The following is a 21,428-nucleotide window of genomic DNA, read 5'->3' as shown; positions in this document are numbered from 1 at the left end:
TGTTACTTTTATCATTTTTAATTTTCATGCATAGAAGTGTGCATAAAGGATAATTTTTTTATATCAAAAGTGTTACTTTTATCATATTGGATTTCATGCATAGAGGTATGCATAAAAGTCGATTATTTTATTATAAAAGTGTGACTTTTATCATAATTGAATTTCATGCATAGAGGTATGCATAAAAGTTGATTATTTTATTGTAAGAGTGTTACTCTTATCATATTGGATTTCATGCATATAGGTATGTATAAAAGATATTCTTTTATACTAAAAGTGTGATTTTCCTCATAAATGGATTTTATGCATAAATTACATGCATAAGAGAAATCCTTTTATTTTAAAAGTGTAATTCCTACCAAATTGAATTTATGCATAGGAAGATGCATAAAAGATTGATTCAAAAGTGTCATTCTCATCTAAATTGAATTTATGCATAGGAAGATGCATAAAAGATTGAATTTTAATTCAAAAGTATCATTTTCATTTAAAATGAATTTATGCATAAGAAGATGCAAAAAAAAGATTGATTTTTACTTCGAAAGTATTAATCTCCTTAAATGGAATTTATGCATAAATAAATGTGTAAAGAAATCTTATATCAAATATAAGAGTTCTCTTGTATTCTATAAATAGATATGAGATGTGATAGGATGTGATAAGAGATGTATAAGATGTGATAAGAGGTAATAAGATGAATTAAGATGTGATATGATGTGTATGAGATGAGGTAAGAAGTGTATGTGATAGGATAAGATGTATATGGGTTGTGATGATAGGGTAAGAATGGATGTGATGTAAAAGATTAGATGTGAAGGCATATGGGGTTATATGAATGGGAATGTGGAAATGGATGTATGTATGTGGATGTGTGGATGTGGAGATGGGAGTGTCGATGTATGAATGTGAAAATGGATGTATGCATGAAGATGTATATGCATAGATGTGAATGTGGATGTAGATGTGATTGTATAGATGTGAATGTGGAATGTGGATATGGATGTATGTATGTATGTGGATGTAGAGGTGGATGTATAGATGTGAATGAAAATGTGGATGTGGATGTATGTGAATGTGGATGTAGATGTGGATGTATAGATGTGAATGTGGAAAGTGGATGTGGATGTATGTATGTATGTGGATGTGGATGTGGATGTATGTATGTATGTGGATGTAGATGTGGATGTATAGATGTGAATGGAAATGTGGATGTGGATGTATGTGAATGTGGATGTAGATGTGGATGTGGATGTAGATGTGGATGTATAGATGTGAATGTGGAATGTGGATGTGGATGTATGTATGTATGTGGATGTAGATGTGGATGTATAGATGTGAATGAGAATGTGGATGTGGATGTATGTATGTATATGGATGTGGATGTGGATGTGGATGTATGAATGAGGACGTGATAGTGGATGTATGCATGTGGATGTGGATTTATGGATGTGGATATGGATGTGTATGTATGAATGTGGATATGGGATGTGGATGTATAAATGAGGATGTGAAAATGGAGGTAAGCATGTAGATGTGAATGTGGATGTGGATGTGGATGTATGGATGTGAATATATGATATGTGATGTGAAGGAATCTGAAGTGAAGAGATGAAAAATGATGTGATTGGATGAGTACACATATAAATGGAATGTGGAATAAGTAATGTGGATTAATGAGGGATAATGTGGAAAAATGAGAGTTAATATAGAAATTGTATTTGTAAACTGTTTGTAAATGCTGTTTGTAAATGGCTGTTTTATGTCAAGAATGCTGGGGAAGCATTTTGACCGTCTTGTGTTTAAGGTCGTGGAGACCTAACTGATAAAGTTGCAACTGCTGACGGAGAGTCAATGGAGGACGTCTCGCGTAGCAAGGTCGACCGAGGTCTTGACCAGCCTCGGTTCGATTTAAATGGTGAGCTTCCGGTACGGTGGATGAGGGACCAAGGAAGCGGCCTATGAGTGAAGCGCTAGGTCACCTGCGAAGGATCCTAGAGGGTGCTGACCATATGGTGCTCGGGCTGCTCTGGGTCGCCGAAGATACCCACACGTGCGTCGTGGAAGATATTGGAACAAGGAGTAAGAGTTGTTTTGTGAAATCGGGCATGGATCTGGTTGATTGACCTTGCTGGTCTTTAATGGATGAGTCCATGGCTCTTTATATGGATCTGTTGGTTGATCTTGCTGATCTTCAACGAGAGTCCATCTTGATTTTTATAAGTGATTATATTGCCGAGTATTATGGGCTAGGAACTATTGAAAAGGCCCCTGTGTGGACAGGTGGTGAGCGTTCTAGTTGCCAATGATGCCATAGATACTCTGATGAAGGAATGATGGGAAATTATGAATCAACTGGATAAATTGGAAGATTGTGATCAGTGGTACTATGGTTTCCTTAAAAGATTGTTTTAAAGTTAGCTGATGCTAAGAAAAAGGCAATTTCATATTGGGTGTGTAAGTGGTTTGGCTAGTTTTATGTTTGCATGAACTTCCGGCTAGGGGGCCTTGGAACTCTTTTCCTTGGTACCCGGGACAAAACCTAACCAAATTCCAAATTGGATCCCATCACTACAGTGGTTGGGCGGTTGGCTAACCCATGGGATCGGATGGGGTTAGGCTGGACTGATGGATCCGTAAATCGAGATTTAAATTCTATTATTACGATAGATGAAGTAAATCCCGGATAGAAATTGTTCTATGGATAGGAATCAACGGCTGTGCCTCTTGATGTGGGGAAAAAAGCGTTGATCCCAATGATCCAAGTGCAAGTTCTTCCTTGATTTGACCAAGTATCGTTAAAGGTGCAGTCAGATCAGTTTGATCAGTAATGATCTTGACTACGTTAGAGTAAAGAGTTATCCTGGTGGAATCGCCCGTGCTTTCCGGGTAAAGGAAGTTTTTTCGGTTTCGGTTTTGGACAAACCGACGGATTAGTCTCTTGTCCGGATATCCGTGGGCGAGGCCCCGAGTGTGGGACCCCTGTCCCGCGCGAGAAGTGCTACTTCCGCTGCTAGTACCCCGAATCCGTTGCTTGGTGGGAACAAGGATCTCACACGTGGAGAGATGCTGCCACGAGAAGAAGACTGAAGAAACGAGAAGATGTGAGGCTCCAAAGAGTGAGGAGCCATATGAAAATCTCTGAGAGAGAGAGAGAGAGAGCCCACAACCCAATGTAACCTGCCCCAATAAAGTAAAACCACCTCTGAGCCACCGATGATGTAGGCCATGTGGTAGATGTATGTGTGAGCACTTTAGTCAAGGTCACGGGCACTTATAGTAGCCTTGGACACATAGAGAGAGAGAGTGTCAAGGACTATGGAGTTTAGGGACTTGAGGCACTGGTCGCGGACTGTCAAGTAAGAAAGAAACTTGATACAGGGTCCAGGTGTGCTGAGATAACTTGAGGGGAGGAGTAGACACTGGTCGCGAACTACCGAGTAAGGGGAGGCAAACTTGGTATAGGGTCTAGGTGTACTAGGATTATTCACTTGAGGGGAGGTGTTGAAATATACAAGTGAATAGGGTGTGTGTGGGAACAAGCTCTTGGATAGAGGCTGTAAAAGAGGAGATGTAATTGTGAAAGAACCTGTGAAAAGGTTAGAAGAATCTACTAGGAGAGAATAATGGGTAGCATGAGGGAATTTAGGAGTGTGGAGATATTCTGGGAGATAATCAGGGAAAAGAGAAGAGGTGGAGAGAATCAGGCAAAAGGTGGAGATATTCAGGGAGTAAATCATGGAGAAATCAATGGAATTTGATGCTTGATGTAAACTCTATGAATTGAGGCATAGCCCTAATGAGAATTTGCTGGTTTTTGAGTATCCATGCCTACATTAATCTATCTGCTAATTATTCACTAATTACGTCTTAATCATTTCTTAATCACTTTGTTAATCATGTTGATTCTAGTGTTTGATCCACCATAGCTCATCATTTTGCTCAAATTTCAACAGCTAGCAGCCTCTCGCACGCAGGGCAGGGATTCCCACTCAGGGCCTCGCTCCACGAATATCGGGACAAGAGACTAGCTCGGCGGTTCCTCTGAAACCGAACCCGGAAAAACTTCCCTCGCCCGGAAGGCATGAGAGATTCCACTAGGAGAATCATCTAACGGCAGGTCAAGGCCTTAACTATCCAATCTGATTTGACCAAACCCATAGGTCACATGGCCAAATCAAGGAAGAGACTTGCACTTGGTTTATAGAATCACCGCTTTTTTCCCCCTTAGGCGAGGCTACCGCTGATTCAATGAGATCCAATCTTGAATTCCAGTTCACATAGATAATTCCTTTCCAGTCCATCCATATCTTCCTCGACATATGCAAGGGTGTCCTAGCAACCGCAAGCCCATGCATCACCTAGCTAGAATCCTCTAGGATTCTACTTAGGTGTCCCAGCACTTCACTCGGGGACCACTTCGTTGGTCTTCGCCATCGTACTAGAAGCACACTATTTTAACCATACCGAGGCTGGTCAAGACCTCGATAGGCTTTGCCACGAAGAAAAGAGTTGTCCTCTAGTTTGCGAGACGAGGACATCTCTCGTTTTTTAAGTGGGGTAGGATGTAAGATTCCTCCTTCCAACTTTTTTAAGTGGGGTAGGATGTAAGATTCCTCCTTCTAACTTTTGAGGTGTGTAGGTATATAAGAACCTCCCCTTCTGATCTTATAATTATTCCCCTCTCTGAAATAAAAGAAAGATCTTGTTTTACCCTGTTTTGGCCTGGAGAGAGAAAATGTCTAGAGGAAGGTAATTCAAAATTGAGATATTTTTGGATATAAAAATCCTCCTAGTGTCTAAAATGGCTTCCCCTGAAACAGAAATTCAAAAAGAACTTTCCAATGTGCAATTGGAATTAATTGAAAATAGATATAAAGCACATTAGCCTAAGAGTCTAGATTTTTAAAAAAAATTGGATTATGGTCCAATTAAGGTTCTTATGGACCAATAAGATTAATCCAAATGTAGGGAGTAGATAAATTGAAGAATAAAAGAAAAACCTCCCAAAAATGTAGGGAGGAGATAAATTGATGAATAAAAGAAAAATCGCCCAAAAATGAGTAAATGCTCACATAAGATGAAGAGTGGACTAAGGACCAAAGAAAACAATTAAAAAACTAAATTTTGACACCTCAGAGTGGGGATCTCCCCTCATGAAGGAGACACCTTTTTTCTCATCATTACCCCTAATTTTTAATCAATAAAATGAAGGAGGAACCTTTTTTCTCATCATTACCCCCAATTTTAAATCAATAAAATGAGATATTTCATCTCTTCTCTCTCCTATTTCAAAACTAGATCCAAAAAGTAAGCTAAAACTGACCCAAAAATGGTCAAAATTTGACCAAATTGATCTGGAAAATTCTAGAATCAGTTTGCTTGGTTAGAGACTCACTTTTTCCTATAAATCGAAGCCTCCCCCTTTGTAAAAGCTTAATGGTGTTTATGCACTGTTACTCTACTCCTGTCCTCAGTCATTTACATTGAATTTTTTAATAATTCAATTGTTTTTGGCCTAATCCTCTCCAAAGGGAATTGGTGGCCACTCTTGCTTCAAACAAGAGTAGAACCCTCAATCCCTCAAGCCAAAGGAGAGCCTACAAGCTCTATGTAAGATTATTTTCTTACTTGTTTAATTTTAAATCTATGGTTTTCTTGATTTTCATGTTTTACAATTGATTGAATAAAATTCAAATGCTATGCCTTTGAGGAAAAGGCCACCCCCTTCTCTTCTTTACATTTCAGCCTTTCTTAATCCTAGAAAGATTAACTAAGGGATTTATTAAACTCTTCTTATTGTTTACTCTCTTCTCTTCTTTACACTCCAGCCTTTCTTAATTTTAAATCTATGGTTTTCTTGATTTTCATGTTTTACAGTTGATTGAATAAAATTCAAATGCTATGCCTTTGAGGAAAAGGCCACCCCCTTCTCTTCTTTACATTCTAGCCTTTCTTAATCCTAGAAAGATTAACTAAGGGATTAATTAAACTCTTCTTATTGTTTACTCTCATAAATTTAGAAAATTATGTAGATTAGAGTTCTATGAATCTATTTTGGGTTAATTTAAGTTAAAAATAGAATGATAAAAATGAGAATGGTCAGCTATACAAAGGAGGTTATGGCAAAGTTTTCCAGAATTTTGTGGAAAAGAAAGTTTGTTTTTATGTTATTCCAAAAGAGTAATTCCCACCATTTTTGCATCTAAAAGAAATATTCTAATTACTCCATGTACATATTCATCTATGAATATGCATGGATATCACTGATATTAATTATATTAAATTTGATTTTTATTTTATTTCAAAAGTGTTATTCTCATTAAATTTGATTTTTATGCATAAAAGGATTTTTTTATAAAAGTGTTACTCCCACTGAAGTTGATTTTTATGCATTAATAGATGCATAAAGAATTTTTATATCAAAATTCGAATTCTCTTAAATTCTATGAGTATTTCATAAATGAATAATTAAATACTCTAAGAGAGAAATTTCTATCGTTTTATATTCACGCGGATTGTAAAAAGAGAATTCATGAAATCTATCGAGATCGAAATATTCAGATAAATGATTAATCTATTCCTCATATAATCCACTAATCTCATAGTGATTTGCTGAAGTCATTAATGTCATTCCAGTTATTACGAACATCATTACAGGGACTCGTCGTCCCATTCATCCTCATTGTGGTTTTGCTCAGCTTATCGCTTTTCAACCAAAATTCAAAAATTATCATTTTTCAATTAGAATCCAAATCAACTCATCAGTTCTCAACCAAAATTTTAAAATCATATCAACCACATTCGAATTCATCATCTGGATAGCATTTTTGCTTATAATTTCAAGGTCTTAGATTTACTCGTATATACTGCCAATAAAGAGCTGCAATTATACCCTTGGTATATACGGGTAGTCACTATCCTTGGTATATACGGGTAGTCACTATCCTTGGAATTTTAAGGTGAATACTATCATGTCTGAGCCTCAAGCAAGTTAGGGATTCCATACAATTGCGGTACTTCCATTTGAAGACCCAATTACCTATTTATGAATCTTCATTCTGAATATCAATTTATATGAATTTCATCACACAATTATAACCTTTTACTATTACTTCATAAATTTTTGACATTTTTGGCTTCTCGGTTGATTCACTTTAGCCAATTTGCTCCGATACAGCTGAAAGATCTCCCTGTCCCCACTGCGCAACGAATCCTAGGGTGCTAGCAGCCGAAGTATCACTTCTTGCAGGGGGCAGGGTCCTTCACTCATGGCCTCGCCCCACGAATATTCGGACAAGAGACTAATCCCTCAGTTCTTCCAAAACTAAACCCAAAAAAACTTCTCTCGCCCAGAAAGCACGGGCGATTCCTCCATGATATTTTTATTCTAACATAGTCAAGAGCCTTTACTAACTGAACTGATCTGACCGAACCCGTAAGTATCATAGTCAGATCAAGGAAAAGACTTGCACTTGGATCATAGAGATCAATGCTTTTTTCCTCATTGAGAGGCACAGCCGTTGATTCTTTTCCATGGAATCATTTTTTTTGGGATTTACTTCATTTATCGTACTATAACAGAATTGAGTCTCATTTTAGGGATCCATCAGTAATCCCATCCAGTCCCGCGGGTTAGCCAACCGCCTAACCACAGTAGTGATGGGATCCATTTAAGAATTTGGTTATGTTTTGTCTTGGATACCAGGGAAAAGAGTTCCAAGGCCCCCTAGCCGGATATTCATACAAACTTAAAACTAGTCACACCACTTACACACCCAATATAAAATTGCCTTTTTCACAGATTCAGCTGTCTTTAAAACAATCATTTAATGAAACTATAGTATCACTGATCATAATCCTCCAAAATATCCAATTGAATCCTAATTTTCAATTTTTCCTTCATCAGTGTACCTATGGCATCATTGGCAACCAAAACGCTCACCACCTGTCCACTCAGGGGCCTTTTCGATAGTTCCTAGCTCATAGTACCCGGTAATATATTCACTTATAAAAATCAAAATGGAATCTCCGTTGAAGATCCACAAGACCAACCAATAGATCCATATAAAAGAGCCATGGACTCATCTGTTGTTGAGGAGACCAACAAGGTCAATCAACCAGATCCTTGCCCAAATTCAGAAAACATTTTACTCCTTGTTCCAATATCTTCCACGACGTACGTAGCACCGTATGATCATCACCCTCTAGGATCCTTCGCAACAAGTCACCTAGCGCTTCACTCATAGGCCGCTTCCTTGGTCCCTCATTCACCGTACCGAAAGCTCACCATTTAAATCGAACCGAGGCTGGTCAAGACCTCGGCCAACTGTGCTATGTGAGACGTCCTCCGTTTTGTTGACTCTCGGTCAGCTGTTGTAACTTTATCAGATAGGTCTCCACGACCTCATTCACAAGACAGTCAAAATGCTTTCCCAGCATTCTTGACATAAAACAGTCATAAATACAATTTCTATAACAAACTCTCGTCTTTCCACATTGTTTCACATGAATCCTCATTTATTTTATATGTATTCCCATTCTCATCACATCATTTTCCATCTAATCATATCTTTCCTCACTTATCCACATATCAAATCTTATCCACTCGCATCTACTCATATCCACATCTCATCACATCATATTCATTCACATCATATTCATTCACATCACATATCATCCGTTCACATCTATCCCAATTTACATCACATCTCATTCACTCACATCCCGATTCACATGACATCACATCTCATTCATTCACATCCCGATTCACATCACATCACATTCATTCATATCCATCACATTTATTTACATCACATCCATTTACATCCATCACATCACATTCATTCATATTCACATAAATTCTATCCACATTATATCACATCACTTCTATCCACATCATATCTCATTCATACACATCTCATCTCATTCATCCACATCTCATCTCATTCATCCACATCTCATCTCATTGATCCACATCCATCCAATCATTCACATGTACGACTACTCACATCTATCCATACATTCATATTTATCACTTCACATCCACATATATTCATGTCACATCACATCTCTTTACATCACATTCTTTCACATACACATCCACATCCACTCTTTCCACATCCACATCACATCTCTTTACATCACATCACATTCTTTCACATACACATCCACATCCACTCTTTCACATACATCCACATCCATTCTTTTACATACACATACTCATACACATCCATTATTCACATACACATTCACATCCATTCTTTTACATACTCATACACATCCATTCTTCACATACACATTCACATCCATTCTTCACATACACATCCACATCCATTTTCACATACACATTCACATCCATTCTTCACATACACATTCACATCCATTCTTCACATACACATCCATATCCATTCTTCACATACACATTCACATCCATTTTCACACACACATTCACATCCATTCTTCACATACACATCCATATCCATTCTTCACATACACATTCACATCCATTTTCACATACACATTCACATCCATATCCATTCTTCACATACACATCCATATCCATTCTTCACATACACATTCACATCGATTTCATGTAAGTTTTTAGTTTGATTTTATTTCTTGAATCAGTATCCCCAAAACTGCTTAATTGGTTCTTTTATTCGGGTAAATCCTCATCACCTAGCTCATTGTTAGCAACCTCAGTCTGCCTTTGTTAGATTAAAAGTTTCATGCTTTACAAGAATGTGGGATCATTGATCATGTCATGTATATCTTCTCTTGTGTAGAGAGCCAATCTTCTCCTCCTGAGAAGATGCCCTAGGTAGATTGTCTAGCCACCTTCAAGTCCACTTCCACTTCCTCTAATGTTGGGAAGAAGGCAATGTCTTGGTAGCATTTTCCTTATCCCTCCTAACCCTAGGGGTCATCCCACTAATCCTCACTGTGTTAGCATTCCTAGGAACAAAAGGTTGGGTTGGTAAATCCGGTCTTATACCGTGTCCTGCCCTTGTTGATGGGCCTGTGCCCGCCGCAAATTGTGCTTCATCTTTTGTGCCATGCTAGAGACCATATCAAAGATTCCGCTAGACTTTGCATGAGAAGCTTGTTTTTCTTCCTCTCCAAAGCCATAGAATCTTAGTCCTTCTTCCATGGATTCTTCGCTACTTTTTTCTATGGTGGTTAGATTTCTCCAAGCTGCAACACTCAACTCAGTGCTCGCCGAGTGACCTGAACTAACACTTCTTTGGTAGGAAGAACCTAGGTGATTTGATGCACTGTCATTAGGGGTAACGTCGTCTCCAATGAGTTTCCCTGGCCTCAAGTGCATGATGAGAATGTGTTTCAATAGGCTAAATCATTACTCTAACCACTACGATTGGTTTTTCGTTGAGTTGACTCTTCTTGTCTCATGAACAACAGATCATCGTGAAAAATCAGACTATAGTTCCCGTCGTGAAGTAGCAAAATGTGTCTCACGTCGTGGATTTTATTTCACGCTTTGAAATTTTAGCTTAGAATTATAGTAATTTGAGTCGGAGAGACTGTCCTATGGTGTACCTATGAACCTATCTTACCGCCGCAGGTTTGACAATTCTTAATTCGCGAACAAGACTTTTCTCATCGTGAAATAGTAGATTGTGTTTCATGTCGTCAACTAGATGGTGTTTCACATTGCAAACTAGAATGTGTTTCATGTTGTGAACTATTTCGTTGCACTTTCACGAGATCAGGTTTTTGGCATTTCTTTGGCAGATGTGTCAGGATAAGACGCCCTAACTTTAGTTCACGTGTTAATAGTCACATCAATATAGAATGATGTTTAGAGTGCGAATTCCTTATCCAAAAGGTCCAGAAAGGCTGTGCCAAGCAATTGGAATGCAATGCAAGTCACCAACACAACCAATGGCTCCTTGTTTTTGTAATTTTTGTGATTGTTTTTAGAAAAAACAGAACAAAGCGTGTTACCAACTGCTAGCTCACGCTTGTGAAATTGGTGCCAAAAACAAAAAAGTTGAAAGAAAAATGTAGCTTTCCTCTAGGAAATACCAAGTATTCACCCACACTTCCAAACACACGATTCCACAACTAATCTAATTTCTTCTCTTCCCACACAAACCTTATCTAGACAATTTTTCACAGTGCACCTTTAAAATGCAAAGGCACTAGTGAATCTTGCGTAATGGGAGATGGAGCTCTAAGAGGATGGAAGAAACATTTCCTTGGCACAGTGGCACCAAAAATGGTATGGGCTACCGCACCTCCTAAGAGGAAACTCCACACATCCACAGTTGGAAGAAGCAATAGACGACAACTATTGTTGGGTACTAACCAATGCTTTGAGCTCACATCCCTTGAGGCTCTCCAAGATCGCTTTTGGAAGCTCCACTCCTCCAATCTCCACCTCTACATTTTCACTAAGGAGTCGCTCACACCACAATGCAAGGTAATCTTCCTCTCACTCTCTCTAATACACATGCATAGAAGAGAAACATGCACTAGAGTACACACACACACTCTCTCTCTATCTCTCCAAAGCAACAGCTCTCATAGCACAAAGGGGGATTGTGTTCTTTCATTATTATGAGAAATTTCCTTTTATACATTTGGCCCTTATTCACACTTGGGCGCCCAAAACTTACTAATCTAAAGCCTTGGTTGGCCAGTATCTCATAATGTACAATGTTATAGTGCCATTACATAACACTTATGCATCTTTGTTAATCCAAAATTGGATTAACACTCCATAGCACTTTGTCAATTACCATTTAGCTAAGCCTTTCCCTAGAGTACACCACCCACAATCCTCTTACATATTGCTTGTGATGGCCTCGTCAAATGTTAGCATTGAAGTTGTTGTTGTGTGTATTGCGAGGGAGGCCACCAATGGAGAGGCCAAGCAAAAGACTGTACATGGTGCGCAAGCATGGAAAGGTCTCATATCCTTATTACGACTTCCTAATAGTGATGATGATATTTCTCAAGGGAAGACCAAAGTGGTGGACTTAATTATGATATGGCAAGCCCATCATTTTATTGATGATGTGTTTGAATGTCTCTTGCTTGAGGAAGTGCGGAAGGGAACAAACGTTGTTCTCTTCCTTTGTGCTTTCACCCAAGAGGACAAGTGAAGCCCATGAAGTTAAAAAGATTGAACAATAGTTATGACGCCTGAAAGTTGTATGTGAATGAACTTTGTTTTATTTTCACTTGGAAGCAATAACCCCAATTTAGAGGATGTCATGTTAACATATTTTTCTCTCTCTCGCTCCCTCTCTCCCTCTCCCTTTCCCTCTCAAATAATGTTGTCATGTCTCTCTCTCCCACTCTCTTCGTCCCTCTCAAATAATGTTGTCATGTCTCTCTCTCCCACTCTCTTCGTCCCTCTCTCTCTTGATGGAGGGAGGGAATATTTTTGGAATCCGCTCGCCTGATTCCAAAAAAGTGCTCCTTGGAAAATACTCACAAAAAAAAATCTCCCACTTGTAATCCATACAAACTCAATAACTTCTCCATAAAATGTAATAAACCTAGCCAATCAACAATCAACCAAATGGCATTATTTTCATGGTTTTTGTAATGGTAAAGATGAAAATCCCTAAATTGTTGACAATCTCAAAATTACAATTCAATGTTAATCCATGGCTTAGGACAAATATCTTTCTCTTAACCAAGTCTAGAAAAGTAACTATGATCTTAAATCCCTTAGTAAGTGAAGATACTTACAGTAACTACTATGATCTTAAATCCTTTAATAGAAACTTGGTTTTGGCGATGTAATCTCATATTTTTTCTCCCTTCTCCTGCTTGAGGTTATAGATTTACGCAATGGGGCTCCATTCAGCACTATTAGGCAAGAAACCCATAATGAATGTGTGTCCCAAAACAAAGTTCATTCACATACAACTTCCAAATACACTTGGAAGCAATAACCCCGATTTAGTGGATGTAATGTTAACATATTTTTTCTCTCTCTCTCGCTCCCTCTCTCCCTCTCCCTCTCCCTCTCAAATAATGTTGTCATGTCTCTCTCTCTCTCCCTCTCCCTCTCCCTCTCAAATAATGTTGTCATGTCTCTCTCTCCCACTCTCTTCATCCCTCTCTCTGTTGATGGAGGGAGAGAATATTTTTGAAATCCGCTCACTTGATCCCAAAAAAGTGCTCCTTGGAAAATAATCACAAAAAAATCCCCCACTTGTAATCCATACAAACTCAATAACTTCTCCACAAAATATTTGTTACAAGTGAAAGCAAAACAGATATATCATACGCATAGGAGATCAAGCTTTTGCTTCCAGTCAACAAAGAGGCAAAGGTAAATCCTTTCCTCCTCAGGGTAGTTACAAACCAAAATCAGAGTCATCAGGCAAGCCTGTAGACACAAGGAAGGTGACAAGCCAAAGAAACAGGGCAAATGCAACTATTGCAGGAAATGTAGTCACTACATTGATGAGCGTAAGAAACGACTAGAGAAGGAGAAAAAGAAAGACTAAGGTATGGTGGTAGCTGATCCATCAGCATCCAATGTAAAAAATAAAGAATCTGCAAAACTATACACATGATGATCGGGCTTTCATTTTGCAATGCACTTATAACCCTTCGCATAAGGATGTATGCATGGTTGTTACAGATGTACATGTCTGGTATTTTAACAATGGTACTAGTAAGTACATTTAATCTTCTCATCGTAGTTTGTTCTCATCACTTGAATCTGCTCCACAAAGAAACACTGTAACATGTGCAAACAACTCCTCATATCTTGTAAAATGAGTTGGTAAAATTGTTCTCATTGCTGCAAATGATGAAACAAACACACGTTCAGATGTGTTATATGTACCAGGGGGATCAAGAAAAACTTGTTATCTATCTTTGTCATTACTAAGGCTAGCTTAGTAGTTCAGTTTGAGGATGATAAATGTGTTGTTCATAACCGCAGACGGCAAGACAATTGTTGCTTTTGGTACTTTGTTTCATGGTCTTTACAAGCTAGGTACATATGAAAGACAAAGACATGCTATATGTATAATTTCTGCTACAAAGGCAATGGATGATTCTGTTGTGGCATGCACGCTTTGGTTACTTGAACTTTGGCAGTTTGTTGTGTTTGCATAAACATAACATGGTGTTTGAGTTGCCGCATCTTGAAGCCCCTATCAAACATGTTTGTGAGGGTTGTATTCATGGAAAAATGCAACGGGCATCATTTCCCAAAGATGGTTCACTTAGAGCTATCCAAAAATTGTAGCTTATACACACAGCAATGTATGTGGTCCTATGAGGACACTATCTATTGGGGACTACCTCTATTTTGTCAAATTCATTGATGATTATTGTAGACATACCTTAGTAGCTTATACACACAGCAATGTATGTGGTCCTATGAGGACACTATCTATTGGGGACTACCTCTATTTTGTCAAATTCATTGATGATTATTGTAGACATACCTTAGTAGCATATTCATTGAAACAGAAATAAGAGGTTTTTATGTGCTTTGGGCACTTTGCTGCTATGGTTCAAAATGCTTCTACATGTAAGATTGGTACCCTGCGTACTAATCGAGGGAGGGAGCATATGTCCATACATACATGGGACTGATCATGGGATAAAACACCAATGTATTGTGCCCTATACACCTCAACAAAATGGTGTAGCTGAACATAAAAATAGATATCTATGGAGCTAAAATGGAACTGAAAATGGCCTTGAATCTAAATTTTGAGATCACAAACGTCTTGAGGACCTTATCCCATACAATATAATGTCCCTTTGCTTCACTGCGAAGGACACTTCAAGATGTGACAATGCACCTTACTATTGTGCATGCCTGGTGCTCTTTGACTAGCAACTATTTTGCAAAGATTTGCTTCCAAATAAAAACAAAAGAGATGGAGTTACTATTGCCCATGTATCACTTCCTTTTCTCTTGATCTCTTCAAGCAAATCAATTCTCTAATACCATGAGAGGAAAGCGGGAGAGAGGTGAGCTTGAGCTCCTTGCAAGCAAACACATACAAGAGTAGAAAAGCACACAAAAGATGCATGGCTGAATTTCCTTTCTTTTCTTTACAACCATAACATAAAGATAAGTGTATATACTATAAGGGAAAGTACTCTCCTACTGTAACATACAAATGGTTAGTCCATAATGTGAACTCGACTACATGGTACTATAACTATGCCAGAACTCTAGTAAATCAAAATAGTTATGACCAACCTATAAACCTATCATCTATAATCTCACCAACAATGCTAATGACATAAATGTAGAGCTATTATTCTAACACATCACCGATATCTACACTAGTTGAGCTCGATATCTCAGCAAGATAAAGTACATAACTACATCTTCTACAAAATTGAATCTTCAACCTCTCAAGTTCCCACTATGAAAGAAAAATTTATTAGTAAAAAACCACCACAATTTAAAACATATTTAAATGTTACTAAGACAAAAGATTAATCTACATTTGTGTTGTTTCAATCACAAGGCTTAAATAGGTGTAAGTGTTTTGAGTTATCCTTCCACTCTAGAAAAGAAAGTGCTTATTCAAACCAAAGTTTGAGTTGTGCTTCCATTCTAGAAAAGAAAGTGCTTATTCAAAACTAAAGTTTGAGAGAAACCAAAAATAAATAAATTTTGAAAGCAACTTTTTGAATATACATCGTGAGAGCCACCATATTTTATGTGAGACATGCATGGTTGATTCATCCTTGAGTATATCAACACTATGAAGACACTTAAGAACATACACACAATTTAGACTTCTTTTGGATCTTTCCATGGTGTGCAAGGAGTTTTCTGGCAAAATACAACAGAAGTGTGGAGAGGGCTCCATGTCATGGACAGGAGAGTTACAAAGGGATATTTTTTTGGAGAATCAAGATTATCCTAATCCACCCACTAGAAGCTTTGCTTCTTTGTGCATAGCCCTACTCCATGCCACAAAATGGTGAACACTATTAAAAAAAACCTCCCATTGGGGCTCATACATAGTAGCTGTAGCTCACAATCCCAAAAGCCGATTTCTTCGACTACACTCTATGCTAATCCCCCACAGCTTGCTAGCACTACATCCCAACACTTCAAGCCAACTTTTACATGCTAATGTACTTTCATAATGCAGTCCAAGAAAGTCTAATATGTAGTTGCCCATTGCCTTGAGCTTATGCTTGCACTTAAGCCTTGCACCACTTTACACGTTGGGGGACATCTCACAAACAAATGGTTACCATGGATGTGCGTGTGCATGTGCGTGTGACAAGAGAAAGGACACTTTACATCCAACAAAGAGAGGGATGTGTGTGTGTGTGTGTGGGTGAGGAGAGAGAGGACCCTTTACATCCAACAGAGGACTTAGGTCATGTGCAACAGAGGACTTAGGAGGAGAGAGAGGACCCTTTACATCCAACAGAGGACTTAGGTCATGTGCACCATATTATCAAGAACATCAACTTAAATACTTATCCATGCAGTGTTGTCCTTTACTAGATTTTGAGTTCCAAAAAATTGCACTCAGAATCAAAGACATTCATCAGAGTCCCCGATAAATGCTGAACTCAAAACAACCAGCATGACATTGCTAAGATGGTAAAACATCTTCCATGATGTCTTAGAAAAAATCACAACAAATAAAGGTTAGGAGTCCATACTAATGTCAACCATACATTGGACAAAGATTCTGGCCCACTAATTTCAGCATTAGAGGAGTGTCAACCTATTTTTAGGTTGATTGGTGGTTAGAATGAGCCATAGTCTCTTGTCAGAGAGCTGAGCATCTCCAAGAACACTTCTTGGAAATGTCAATCTTGCACTATTGGGAAGGTTGAGCCCATTCTGTCCCTGCCAAGATGATAACACTTGATATTGACACTGTAAGGACCCAGCTCCATATAATTGTCCTCTTGCTCTCCATAGAAACACAGTGTATAAAGGGCTACTTCAAATTCTGGACTTACACCCACAAAGGTGCTTGATACAGGCTTTCGAACACCATTCCAAGTGAACTGTATTGAAAGGCACTGTGAATGAGCATCTGGCTGCATGCCACAACACAAATTATGTTAATCCATCTCAATTCACATGTATCACCAAAATTGTGTTAGAACACGAACACACACATGCACACATGCACCCACTTGCCCATGCACAACAGGAGGAACAAGTGCACCCCCACTCACACGCATGCAGGCATTACATGAACATGCACACATGCATGCCCACAACCTCCTAAAGTTCTCTCTCCCAAGTTGAGATCCTGCTAATTGGTGCCCATGCACAACAGGAGGAACAAGTGCACCCCCACTAACGCGCATGGAGGCATTACATGCACACGCACACATGCATGCCCACAACCACCTAAAGTTCTCTCTCGCAAGTTGAGATCCTGCTAATTGGTTGAAATTGCTGCCATTCTCCGGTGCCAACCCATGTTTTGGAGGGTTAGGTAGTAGAGGGTCCTACGCCCCCCCATAGGCAGAATGCAAGCCACAGGTGAGGAGGTGTCCAAGCTGGGATTGAACTGAGACCTCGTTCTCAACAGTACAATCAACTACCAACTCATCTACATGCCATGGACACCCACACACATTTTTAAAGAAGGTGTTTAGAGCATACACACATCAAAATACCAACCAAGGCATGGTTCCGTCTCCTCGGAAGTATGTATCCTTGATAATCAACTCTACCTGCTGCTTCTTCCACATAAAACTGCAAAACCAGTGTCCTTCAGAGTGTGATCATGTAGTGAAACAAACCCCGAGAAGTGCCTTCTTGTAGCATGCAAAGAAAAAAACTGTTATCTTAAGACAAAACTTCATTACTTCACTTACCTTGATCCAGTTATGAAAACCTGAAACTTCCTTTTCATAGCCAGCCTTTATCTCTCCAACAAAAACATGTTCAAATGCTGAAGACGACCCTTGTGAACCACCTCTACTATACAAACCAAACCACAGATTGTGCAAGTGCTGCTTAAACTCTTCATGGCTTTTTGAAGCAATCCCCTGTGCAGCTAAGTACTTGAACAGATACTGGATAGGTGCAGATCTGCTGATCTCTTCTATAAAAGCAATCTCCTCTTGCTTCTTTTCATCTGTGATATGTTCCCGGATCCCTTCCTCTGCAGTGTAATTGTCCAACAGGGCATAAAAACGTGCATATGTTGGCCTTCGGAACACATCTGCATTGACATATTGGAAAAGCGAATTCTCTGCCATATCCTCTTTGTCATAAACTTTTTTCCCATCTCCACAATTGATCTCGTAATCGCGTCCAGGTGTTAAGCGGTTGAAATCGAGCTCCCAAAGGCGATTACATGCAGCTGAAATGTTCCTCAGCTCTTCTTGAGTTGGCTCCACATCCACATTGGAGTCCACCGGTTTTGCATACTCTTGCTTATGGGGGGGCCTTTTATAACCTTGCCATTGTTCATCTGGCACCTGCCAATTTCATCTTCATAAACTAATCAGGCTCTGTGCAGGACCACTCAGCATGGCATTTTAGACTAAGCATTGCTCACCTAGTAACAGGAAACATCAGTTCACTGGCCAGAAATGCACAGATGCCATAGTTGTCTGATACACCACCGTTGTAACTATATGCAACCACTACCTAGCTCTCTCTCTCACTATATTAAGAGAGTTACCTTGTAAACATCATCTCTTGTACATAGCAGTTAATACACATATCTTGGTTTTACCCCACTCATGTGTGTCTGTCATCTTCCTCTTTGGATCCTCTATTTCTGCCCTACACAGCAGCCATGGCTACCTTGAACTTCAACCCTAACTCTTACACATTGCTTACCTCATTCCCATAGGGATCACCCACACACACCAAAAGACAGATAACCCAAGGTGATTAGAAACATTAGTACGGTATGATTTGTAAATGTTTGGTATGAGTGCTGAATGTGCTGCTCAGGATAAGGTACATTGCCTTTTTCTTCAATTATAAAGATAAGAAAAAATTGTGCATGTAGAGGTCATATGGACTGCATGGATAAGGTCAAGCACACATTGCATACCTACTTTGTTCCCAAACCCTAGCTTTTATGGCATTGCTCCTTACTATATTATCAGGTAGTTGTAACTTCGTTTCATGGCTCATCACCCAAATCTTGGATGTTAATCCCATACCCTTCCTTGCTACCCATGTTTTTCCTATGATGTAACTCTACTCATAGCCAATATGCAGCTCCAATCATGACTCAAAATCAAGAAAATAACATGATAAGCATAAAAAAACGTGTCATAATCCAACCACCAGGTTTGCAAATTAACAAGTTTATTTTCCGTTCCTAATAGAAAATCTCTACTTGATGAAGAAGAGATGCATGCCTTGTGATAAGGCTCAGGACCAGGGCGATGGTGGCGGCGATTTTCAGCAGTGTGCCAACCACTATTATCTCCCTTTTGCCAATTCTCGTTACCTTCATTCTGAGTATCCACCGCCTGCAAGACTTCAAAATGTATTATGCATGCCCCCACCTCCTCACCTCTCTCTCTCTCTCTCTCTCTCTCTCTCTCTCTCTCTCTCTGTGTGTGTGTGTGTGTGTGTGCGCGCGCGCGCGCATGCACGTGTGTGTAGGGGGTGCATGTCACACACTTATGTGCACGAACATGTGTGTGTACATATTGATATATGTATATGTACAAATACATATATCTACACACACACACACACACATGCATACATACATACATGAGAGGACCATATGGGGCTACATGAATCTCTAATCCCATCATTGGTCAACATTAGCATCCATCCTTACACATCCAAATTAAAAAGCTTCTTTTTGCCCTGGCAGATATGAAACTCAACACAGCGCACAGAACTCAGCAACTGACATGACATGTGTCACTGAGATCATGTGCAAGGTCCCTGAGTGAGCCTCGGGCCTCAGCAAGTATGTGGAGCTTTACTTGCATTAGTGGCCAAAAGGACTACAGTAACTAGGAATGACAGTGTGTGAGATTGTAGGAGGAATTCATAAACTCATGTTACATCTATGTATGATTGCATACAGGGGTGCTCTACTCCCCTTACTTGGCTAACTAGGACTAGTTATGATTTGCTTGATGGGATCAACATATACCTGTTGTGTATACTGGGTTTCTGAAACGTAAGGCTGCTTCTGGTGTTGGGAGCTTGAGTGCCGGCGCTGATCTGCATCTTGGCAGCTGCTTGTGTGCTGCTGCTGGTCTGCATTGTGCCAGGAATGCTCATTGTGGGGACGGTCCTTGTAATTGCTCTTGGGGGCACCTTGCCCTGCAGCAATCTGAGCGAAAACCCACCAGAAAAAGCCCTTCAAACCTTGATAAACCGCTGGAAACCTTAATTAATCCAAACCAACATATCAAAAACCATCATAAATTCAAAGCAGCCAATCAAAGACCTTCATTAATCCAAACTAACCCATAAAATCCTTCGGTAATCCTACCAAGAACCCTGATTAATCTAGAACAACCCATCAAATGCCCAGATCCAAACGAACCCATTAAATCAAAATCCATAAATAAGAAGGTTCAAATCAAAACAAATCAAGAGCTTAGTACAAAGGAATTGCAGTGCGTCTGTTTGCAGGACATGAAAGAGTTCTACCTCAGCCCATGTTGAACGATCTATGGAGGTGGAGTCGCCCCGAGGTGGAGAAGAAGAGGGGGATTTGGGGGTATCCAGAAGAGAGGAGGCAGCGTCAAGGGCAGTGTTGAGCAAGCCTGAGATGAGATTCTCCATGAATGCAAATGTTTAGCACCAAACTAGAAGCGCCGTACTTGGATACGCATGGAGCTAACCACTAGCCTATCACATTTCAAATCTCACTAAGTTGATCCAAAGCACCAACGAGGGCTGCACACACATAACACTTAGTTTTCAAATCTCACTAAGTTAATCCATAGCACCGACGACCCCTATTTTTTTTCCAAATAAGGATAAATCTCCTGGTTTTTTCTTTTTAAAGGAAGGCTTGAATCTAACAAGAAATGGGTATTTATTTACACCTAGCCTCTTTATACAACTCACACACACCATCGCGTCAATTTGTATCCACTTTAGGCCCGTTACACATACCCCACTACCCATGTATGGGCGGGGGAGATTGCCTACCCATGAATTACGGGCGGTGGATACCCCCACCACATCAGCATGGGCAGGCGGGGGTATGGCGATGTGTAATTGGCCTTAGTGAGCAATCGAACCCAAAACCTTAGTCGAAAAAGGGGGAAATCTCCCCCACCCATTCTCATGTGGGATGGACCTCGCCTATCCAAGAAAAGGGGGCAATCTGTAAGCATCTTGAGAGGGTTTACATACACTTGCGAATTGCAATACAGCCACTTTTTTAGATGACACTCCAAAACAAGAAGGAAAGATCGCCCTCACTCATTCCGCATGGATGAGGAGTCTTCCATGTCCATAAAAATTT

The 21,428-nt window shown here is 39.5% G+C and overlaps 1 protein-coding gene across 2 annotated transcripts; it reads right to left on the bottom strand.

The window, feature by feature from the left end:
• Positions 1 to 16,143: 16,143 nt before the first annotated feature.
• LOC147603650 (uncharacterized) lies at positions 16,144 to 20,911 on the bottom strand. 2 transcript variants are annotated; one of them, XM_086796100.1, is made up of 6 exons: positions 20,603 to 20,911; positions 20,097 to 20,279; positions 19,339 to 19,452; positions 17,830 to 18,438; positions 17,633 to 17,707; positions 16,144 to 17,037 (listed from the first exon to the last, which is right to left on the bottom strand). In XM_086796100.1, the coding sequence occupies exons 1-6, from the start codon at positions 20,735 to 20,737 to the stop codon at positions 16,801 to 16,803; spliced, it is 1,353 nt and encodes a 450-aa protein (XP_086652226.1). In that variant the 5' UTR covers positions 20,738 to 20,911; the 3' UTR covers positions 16,144 to 16,800. The 2 variants fall into 2 exon arrangements, with proteins under 2 accessions (XP_086652226.1, XP_086652227.1); XM_086796101.1 differs by having other exon boundaries at positions 16,548 to 17,037; positions 17,619 to 17,707; positions 20,603 to 20,908.
• Positions 20,912 to 21,428: the final 517 nt, after the last annotated feature.

The sequence above is a fragment of the Cibotium barometz genome, chromosome 63, assembly GCF_041138505.1.
Source record: "Cibotium barometz isolate CiBa-2024 chromosome 63, ASM4113850v1, whole genome shotgun sequence".
Lineage (NCBI taxonomy): Eukaryota > Viridiplantae > Streptophyta > Polypodiopsida > Cyatheales > Cibotiaceae > Cibotium > Cibotium barometz.
Note: the sequence above shows the minus strand (reverse complement) of the source record. Positions and strands in the feature narration are given on the sequence as shown.